Raw genomic sequence first — 9,411 nt, forward strand, 5'->3', positions numbered from 1 at the left:
GGATTTATTATTACCCTCCTCCTGGTCACTTATCTTCTGCTGTAGAACACTTGGATGTTGCCGACGGGTTCACTTAGGTCTTTGCTTTACTTTGGCCATTGCTTTACTTTGACAATTGCTTATGTCGTCAGGACTTGATTTGGTCCTTCTCGTCCATCAGTCACCGTCTCTTGTTAGTATGAGTCAGCGGGCTGTACACAGCACCTTATACCGTGAGCCTGGGGTACGTTCCTTCGTAGACAGATTAGTTTAGTATTATGACTGCCACAAAACACTCCGCATCGAAATAGTTATCGCCGCGTCCGTCATAAACCCAACTATAAAACCATTACATTTAACCCGCACACAAAAAACAAACGCCATAATTGCTGTCTTCTGTTCATCCTGCCTTCGAAAGAATTTGATAAGCGATCAAACCGTCGCATCTACTCCAAAATGGCACCAATACAAACTACAAGTCGTCCCGCAAAAAAAAAAAAAGCCCTCATACAGCTGCATCTGCGGGAAAAGAAAAAAGTTACGGCTCTTAAAATATGGCGACAAAAGCAAATAATTTTGAAAAAAAAAAAGTGTTTACTGTGAAAAAGTAGGAAAACTTAAGAAAACGATACAAATTTGGTATCGCCGCTGAATAAAGTAGTTATTTATACCACACGGTAATCAGCGTAAAATTGAGAAAGCCAAAAAAAAAGCTAGATCTGTTTTTCCAGTACCCCACTAAAAAAACTTCATAAATTCTATGTACCCCAAAATTGTGCCATTATAAAATACTTGTCCCGCAAAAAAAACAAAAAAACAAAAAAAAAAACCTTGCAGCTATCTCGACTCAAAAATAAAAAAAAGTTATAGATCTTTGAATGAGACGATGTAAAAACATAAAAAAAATTGCTCGGTCATTAAGGTTTAAAATACCGTCGGTATTAAGGGATTAAACACTCGCACTTCATTGATTAGCACTTTAACCCCTTCCTGCTGCAGCCATTTTTCAAATTTATTTTTGTTTTTTCCTCCCCAGCTTACAAAAGCCATAACATTTTTATTTTTCCGTCGCTATAGTCCTTTGAGGGCTTGAATTTTGCTGGACGAGTTGTAGTTTTTCATAGCGACATATAATGTACTAGGAAACAAATTTGTGGGGTAGAAAATGACAAAAACAGCGATTCCTCCATTGTTTTTTTGCACGTCGTTTTTACGGAATTCACTGTGCAATTAAAATGTTAATTTTTGTGCGGGTCAATAAGATTACGGCAATACCAAATATAGTTTTTTTCTATATTTTACTACTTTTACAATTAAAAACCGAAGTGTAAAAAATAAAATGTACTTTGTCGCCATAATATTTTTATTTTTCCGTCGATTAAGTGGTATGAGGGCTTAGTTGTTGCGGGATAAGCTGTAGTTTTTAATTATATCATTTGTGTACATGCGACATTTTGATCACTTTTTGATTACCCAAAAAAATAGATTGGCGTTTTAAATAAAAAAAAAAAAAAACAAAAACAGAATCCCCACCTCCAAAAAATGTTCCCCCCGCCAATCATTGTCGTAATGCTAGCTCAGACTCAATTACCCTGATATAGACATGTAATACTAAAACTCACGGTAGACGATGATCACAAATAAGGAGAACTATTTTAGGGTAAAACTAGATTACCCCAAAAAAAAAAATTAGAAATAAGTTTTTTACTTTTTAGCTATTTTCAAACTTTAAGCCTAAAATTGCTAATAGCAAAAAGGAGGTGTATAAAGATATTAAAAAAAAATATATATAAAGCTGCATGGTCTACAGGAAAAAAACAAAAAAACCAAACATCACGTCGCTAGCCAAAATAAATAAGTTGTAGCTGTTTAACAAGTGCTCAAAAAAAGGGCTAAACGGTGTCTGCTCCTGAAGAATCAAAAACTGGTTCATATTTTTCATTTTTGTTTTTATTAGTCCCCCTAGGGGACATCAACCAGCAATGATTGGATCGCTTGCACGATATACTGCAATACTAATGTGTTGCAGTACATGGTGTTTGACAGGCTTCTATTAAGCCCTGCCAGACACCGCACTTAGGAGCACAAAGATGGCGTAACTGGGGGCCTTCATAACAACCATCGCCACCCTGCGATTGCATTGCGGGGGGGGGGCACGATGAGCTGTTAGAGGGGGGGGTCCCCCCACTCTTTCTATTTAAATGCTGCGGTCGCTGTTGACCGCAGTATTTAATGAGTTAAATGAGCGCGATCCCACTTGTTACTCTGAAGTGTCATCTGTAACTCTGAGCCCGTTCCGTACTTCCCCCTACCTGACTTTGGCGTATGGATATGTCAAATGTCAGGAAGGGGTTAATATACAGGAAAGGAAGGATAATATTTTGATACCTGTTAAGAATACGTCTGTATATACATGAAATGCACAATCTGTTGCACTTATTAAACCGCTGACACCAAGTTATATGAAATTGATAGTCGCATGTGGTGAATATGGAGTGTATATATATATATATATATATATATGTATCCCCTGGTTATACAGCTGATAATATTCTGTCCATCAGAACATTTCCAATATGCACAAACAGGTTTAATAAAATACTCAGCTCCTGCTAAGAGTAGTTTCTACAATATAGTGGGGAGACCTGCTAGCCACACACTCTTTTGGCTATGACCAAAAAGTTTCTGGGCACTTGTTAGAAAATCACTGGTTGAGCAATTCCCAGGGTGGACATTTTTTGTAATTGCTGAGTGAGCAATTTCCCCAAAGGCTGCTGGAGACTGTCGGGACTGAGCGTACAAACAAATCCGCAACCACAAATCTCATCAGCATCGAAAGCTACTCTGTTTTTCACCAGAGCCCACCGCAAGGCAGGATGGTTTGTGCTCCATAGAACCCAGGTTGTTTTAACAGAGTTTGGTGTTGGATAAGAGGTGCAATGCAAGCTATACGAGAACAGATAAGACAGCCCGAGGGTAAATAGAAAGTCCAAGTCAAAGCTAGGTGATATCAGGAGGTCCAAACCAGCCAGGAGCAGAAAGTCCAAATCATTAAGCAAAATCCAGGAACAAGCAGAGGTCCAGTTCCAAAAAGTCAAAAGTATAGGGTATAGTCAGTAGCTTGATCAAACAAATGCAGCAAGGAAAATCATAAGATAAACCTGGGCTGCTTCTGTGTTAAGTACTCCACCCAGAAATTAGACGTCATGATAATCTTATAAAGGGACAGACGTTTCCCAACAGCACTTCTACAAAGTTAATGGTCCTAGCTGAGAACAACTGCACACCACAACCTTTGCTTTATATACTAACCGAGTGGGGGACTTCCAGTACAGAGTGTTACCAGCAGGACTGGCTACGTGTTATTTAAACTAATCAAGAGGTAGCAAGAGGAAATCATACAAACTCTATTTGCTTAAAAACCACGTCCTAATACAAATGGATATGCAAAAACGCAGCCTAAGGTCTCATGTACATGGCAGTATTATGGCTTTAAAAAGGAGGTGCATGGGGCTTTCAGTGTTTGAGTCGATGAAATATAAAAGAATCTAATACAACATATATATAAAAAAATCCATGGAAAGCTCTATCAGATGCTGGTGGTGTTCATAGCATTGCTTCTAAGGGTGTCTATATACTTTAGAGCTCTTGACATGCTGGTGCATTTACTGACCAAGCCCTACAGGAAGTGATGGTGTACAGCCCCCCCCCCCACCAGAGTGACAGGAGAGCTCCATACGGAGTTTGAACTATAGTGTATAACGTAACTTCTTTTCTAGGCCTCCAGCAGTACAATGGAGCAGTCATTAATTCCATAATCTAACGAAATGACTCCGGTGACACTGTTCCAGTCTAACAAGCAAAGTTGACAAGTGAACTGCAAACATGAAAGGTCAACTTATATGGATTTCTTTCTGATTTCATTTGAATAAGAACCTCCAAATGCCTCCATCTGAGGATACAGTATGGGCCCAGAGAGATATATACAGTATATCCCATGTTATGAATTCACAAAATAATCTGCCTCTGGTATTGTGTGCCTTTAGGAGCCAGGATGACTCACTCAACACCAGATAAACCTCAAGTCTTTTATAGAATGCAGTCAACATTTAATGACTACTACGGACACACGCTAAGAACTAATTTAAACAGGGTTGTGGCCAATTCAAGGAGACAAGGATTAACCAAAAATGTTTTATTTTTTTACAGATTCTTTGTGGGAGAATCTTTTCAGAAGACATTTTCTAACCATAGTAAGACCAACAACAACAATTACTAAACTGACGGACACGATGGCCACCAGCACCCACAGCTGTAGAGGTTCATGTCCTGCTGTCATTCTGGAAGCTCCAGTGCGTCCTGCTCCGGAGATCTGGTTAGGCTTGTCTTCAGTCACTAGAAGTGGACCCAGTGTGGCCAGGCCATGTTTCTCTACAGGGGAACCTGAACAATGAAGAGTTGTAGACCATTAAGTAATCACAGCAACAATATATTGAGAAAAGTATTGAAAACCAAGACAATGTACAAGAATGGTCACCAACCATTGAAAAACTAATCCTAAGCATGCTTAACAGCTTTTGCCTGTCAAAACATACTGAGAGTTGTAGTCCTAACACCTGGTGAACAGCAGGTTGGAGAAAACTCATCCAGTCTACAAAGTTTAGAATAGAGGTCAAGGTCTTGGAGAACATCCTACCAAATCTAAAAGGGAAGAGTTTTGCACACTTTGTATTCTATTCTTGCAACACAACTATATTTCAATTAGGTTCGATCTAGTTTTTCACCAGGGAGACTCCACCTTATTAGCAAAGTACAGAATTATGACAAGGAGCGTGAGGGATATATCATGCACCTCAGTTTCACAGCAGCTTCAGCTAGTGCCCAAACCAATTCACAGTCAGCACTAACAATTAGGTTCTTCATTTTAATTAGGGAGGTCTAAGGACAATGTACTCACCAACATCTCTCTTCCCAAGTCCTCTGGGTCTTCCAAGTGAGGAGCCCCACGCCATTCTCTGGCCTGAAGCAGTAGCACAGTTCCTGGTGGTGCAGCACTGGCAGATCCCACTTGATCCTTCCACAGGTGACCAACTAGAAGAAACCAAGAGTCATCCAAGAGTTCCAGGCATTGAACATCACATACCATTGTTGTCAAAGACCCCACAAGGTGTTGTGCTGCCAAGGCACTCACCCTTTGTATGTGGTCTTACCTGCTGGTAGCCTTGTTGTAGGAGCAGGCCTTGTTTACTGGATCAGGGGTCTGGTTGATGTCGGCAGCTCTCAGAGAACATGTGATATAGATCTAGAACACAGTCAGAGTTCATGTCATGAGCCATTGACATTTACCAAAGTTGTCACTAAGAGCTTCTACTTGGCCCTCCTATACTCCCCCTCCCACTTCCATAGTAACACTTTGCAAACTGCAGTTCTCATTAAAATGTAGGGCTTTAGGTCATACACCTTCCACTAAACACTAGTGAGTGTGGGCAGTGCGCTAAGGTTTACAATCTTCTAAAGACTGCCAAGACAGTGCACGATCCCCTCAAAGGCCAAGCATGGTATAGAAGGCCACTTCCAAATTGAATACACGAGTTTAACTAACCTTTGTACATGTCATAGCGTGTTGTACCGGGACTATGAAAGTGCCACTTCTATTTTGTTTACTTGTGAAGTCTGATGTAAATCAGGTTTTACTTCAAGTCAAGAATTAGGGTATGTTCACACGGCCTATTTACGGACGTAATTCGGGCGTTTTTGCCCCGAATTACGTCTGAAAATAGCGCCTCAATAGCGCTGACAAACATCTGCCCATTGAAAGCAATGGGCAGACGTTTGTCTGTTCACACGAGGCGTATATTTACGCGCCGCTGTCAAATGACGGCGCGTAAATAGACGCCCGCGTCAAAGAAGTGACCTGTCACTTCTTGGGGCGTAATTGGAGCCGCTATTCATTGACTCCAATGAATAGCAGCGCTAATTACGGCCGTAATTGACGCGGCGTTCAAGCGCCTGCACATGCCGGTACGGCTGAAATTACGGGGATGTTTTCAGGCTGAAACATCCCCGTAATTTCAGCCGTTACGGACCCCCGCCGTGTGAACATACCCTTATAGTTTGTCAAGGATTAGTTAAACATGGCTGCTTACTTCTACATGTCCACAAGTTGTGTATGGTAATATATTCCATCCCCCTTCAATTCAATGGAGCACAGCTTCAATACCGAACACCCTGTGGGGCAAGGTTTTGGGAAAGCAGCCATGTTTTTCCATTCTTGGACAAAGGGTTTACATATCGGCCCAGTATGGTTTAAGTAAAAGTCCTCACCGTAGAGACATCACTGTCAGTGAACCTGAAGGCATCAACCATGAAGCGCAGCTTTTCAGCTTGTGGTCTGGGGGAGACAAAGACTGAGGAGGAATCTTCTTGCATACCATCCATCAAGCATCTGTAGAACAGATTTGGTTTAGATCATGGGTTCCTTGAAGATTAGTACAGAATTGATAATAAATACTGACCCATTGTTAGAGATAATCTCATAACGGGGACTGGAGGTCATATCTGGAGCAATGGTGGCCACACAGCTGTCAACAAACAGGGTCATCGGGACATGGTTCTGAACATCCAAAGAGGCTTCAATGTAGAACATGTCACCAAGTTGGAAGACTAGTGATGGACTGGGAGCATTCCAGTCCGCTGAAGATAAAATACTGGGGTATTAGCATAGGTCAGGAGTCTCTGCACCACTACCCTACTGCTGCAAAGAGACTTACCAGTCATTAGACGCAAGGAGAAGACCAGCCGCTCTTCTGTGGTCACCGTGGTACTGAATGGAATCCATGTTGGCTGGACTGCATTGCTGCTCACATTGCCATGTCTAGAGGTTAAAATAACTTGCGAGTTTTTAGCAAATCTCCTAGAAGTCTTTGAACATATCCTGTCGGCCATCGCACTTCAGTCATGAAAGGAGACTAGCCACTTGTAGTAAAAGCCTTAACGCTTATAAATCAAAACTACAAATAAGCATTTCAAGATGGATCCATGGTCGTAATAGCAAACATTTACCACCATTGTCTAGTCAAATATCAATAGTGCAGTTTGACCTCTTATGATCTTGAAATGTCAGTAGATCTTCGCGGTGCCAGGAGATGCTGACAGAAGCTGGTCTCCTTCACCCCATTGTAACAAACTCGCAAGCTCGGCTGAGGGGGCATATGGCTAGAAGTTAATTTGGGCGACAGTTAACATATGAATGGTGAGCTTTAGTCATTGTTTCCCCAACCAGTATTGAGATCTGTCACTAACAGTAGGGGTTGAGAACATTACTAGAGGGTTTCTCAGTTTGGAAATTACTGCCAAGTACAACATGTAGTTTATTTTTATGTATTTTCTTGCTGTATGGTAAATATACAAGCACTGGTTGCTAAACATTAAAATAAGTTACCATGGAAGGCCAGTCAAAGACTCCATGGAAAGTTTCAGGAGGAGCATTTAGGATCTCATGGACTATTGCCTTGTGGACTACCCAATTCACATTGAGGCTTCCACTTTGCCATGGAACTTTTTTACTAGTTTAATCTCCTCAAAAACAGAATGCCTGTAGAGACAGCCTACTGGTATTGACTCACCTTGGGTAGTAACACTGGATGGGAACCACAGCAGAGTTGGACCTAATAATTGGCACATTGCTGGAGGAAGTGGGGGTGTAGCGTAGGTTGGACGTGTAGATCAGCCAGTCAGAAGTCATCTTAAACAAGACATCACAAGATTAGTCATCTGGTTTATACATATAGAAAGGTGGTATTTGAAGAGGACTAAAATTTAGATGTTCTCTTCATAGCACAGACGAACAATTAGCCAAACTCCTCTGTACTACACCGTTATCTTAACTGCCATCTTGAAGAAATTTACAGGATAGCAGACATGGAAGGTAGTAAATGCCTAATAGTACTCGATGTCAGCAGTTTTACCGCCTACAGATGTAGTAGAGCGGTGTTGGTCTTTGCAATATTCATGCATTTTTTGTAGTAAACCCGGCAAACAATGAATTAAGAAAACCCACTTGTCTAGTGCACAAAATGCCAAGAAATGCATCTCACCTAGATCTGTTCCAGGTAGGGCTGGCAAAATCAAGACAAGCAAATACATGACATGATCTTTATAACAGCACTCTACTTGGATTCCACCTACATCATGTCCAACCTTCTGCAATTACATCATACACAAAGTATACACATCACATGGGGGATCGCAAAGCAAGATATATCAACAGAAGACATTTTGAGAACTAAAATTACTACTCCACTTACCTCTAGGCTGTTTCCACATTCTTGAAGGCCATTTACAAAAACCACAGTAGTATCTGTAGTCTGCAGTCCAGGACGGCAGGAACCCAGGGTCAGGTCTGAGGGCTTCACCAGCTTTCCATTCCCATAGAAGTCTCTGGTCACCATCACCACCAACCTGTCCTCTCCACACTGCACACTGATAGGGGAGTTTGGAGATTGTGTAAGCTGTCGTGGCTGAAGTTCTCCAATATACCTGGAGCCCCATCCAGTCTGAGCTGAAGACCAAGGGTTTCCTCTAGGAGAGCCCACTCTAGACACAGGTTGTCCAAGTCCTCTAGAAGATCCCCATCCAGGCTGATAATTCCTCCACCTAGGGTCTGACTGGCGCTGGTGTCTAACCAAGGAACTACTAAAGCCTGGTCCACAGAGAAGAACCACTAACAACCAACTCCACCTGACCCACAGCTCCATCCTGACTGCAGAAAAAGTTACACAAGGAGAGAGTAGAGGAGGCAGAACTTTATACTCCACCCATCACATAGTCACACCTTCACATGGAGCAGAACTTTATACTCCACCCATCACATAGTCACACCTTCACATGGAGCAGAACTTTATACTCCACCCATCACATAGTCATACCTTCACATGGAGCAGAACTTTATACTCCACCCATCACATAGTCATCTCTCCTCCTGACACCTCATTATTCTCAGCTGAGCACTTCTCTCATTAGTGGAAACCAAGACACAAGTACAAGGAGGCCAAGATATAAGTGATTGACAGGTCAAGATCAGAGAAGTTGGGATATATTCACATGGCGCGGTTTAGGTGCAGGATTGAAACAGGGTTGAGGTAGATTTCTCTGGGATATGAATGGTTGATTATTATTTTGTGTTCGGTATAAAACCACTTATTAAGGTAGAAGACGCAATGTGGACAACTTGTGTTGATAACAGAGTTTTTTCTCCTATTATTTCTGATACAGAACTGCTTTGAAAAACCGTGGGCATATTGACAGGAAGTACATCAGAAAAGTTCATATAACCGCGTTCAAAACCGGATGAGAACCACAAAACTGCGCTAAATCACTCAAATAAAAAAAAATGCTCTGTAAAAGCGCATGTACTTTCAGATGCAGTTTGCC

At 41.6% G+C, this 9,411-nt stretch overlaps 1 protein-coding gene across 1 annotated transcript; it reads right to left on the reverse strand.

Annotated features, from left to right (window-relative positions):
- Positions 1–4,174: 4,174 nt before the first annotated feature.
- Positions 4,175–8,735, reverse strand: LOC142748458 (zona pellucida sperm-binding protein 3-like). The gene is made up of 8 exons (XM_075855552.1): positions 8,286–8,735; positions 7,605–7,723; positions 6,750–6,853; positions 6,495–6,672; positions 6,304–6,424; positions 5,190–5,281; positions 4,937–5,070; positions 4,175–4,422 (listed from the first exon to the last, which is right to left on the reverse strand). Exons 1-8 carry the CDS (start codon positions 8,733–8,735, stop codon positions 4,175–4,177), a joined length of 1,446 nt encoding a protein of 481 aa, XP_075711667.1.
- Between the last annotated feature and the right edge of the window lie 676 nt (positions 8,736–9,411).

Source organism: Rhinoderma darwinii, chromosome 3, assembly GCF_050947455.1.
Source record: "Rhinoderma darwinii isolate aRhiDar2 chromosome 3, aRhiDar2.hap1, whole genome shotgun sequence".
In the NCBI taxonomy this organism is placed as follows: domain Eukaryota; kingdom Metazoa; phylum Chordata; class Amphibia; order Anura; family Rhinodermatidae; genus Rhinoderma; species Rhinoderma darwinii.

Coding starts and splice junctions, on each gene's coding strand:
- LOC142748458 (XM_075855552.1), bottom strand. CDS start 8,735: ATGGAGCTGTGGGTCAGGTGGAGTTGGTTGTTAGTGGTTCTTCTCTGT. Junction 5,282..6,303: donor CTGACAGTGATGTCTCTACG/GTGAGGACTTTT, acceptor ACTGTGTTCTAG/ATCTATATCACATGTTCTCT. Junction 5,071..5,189: donor TACAACAAGGCTACCAGCAG/GTAAGACCACAT, acceptor GGTTTCTTCTAG/TTGGTCACCTGTGGAAGGAT.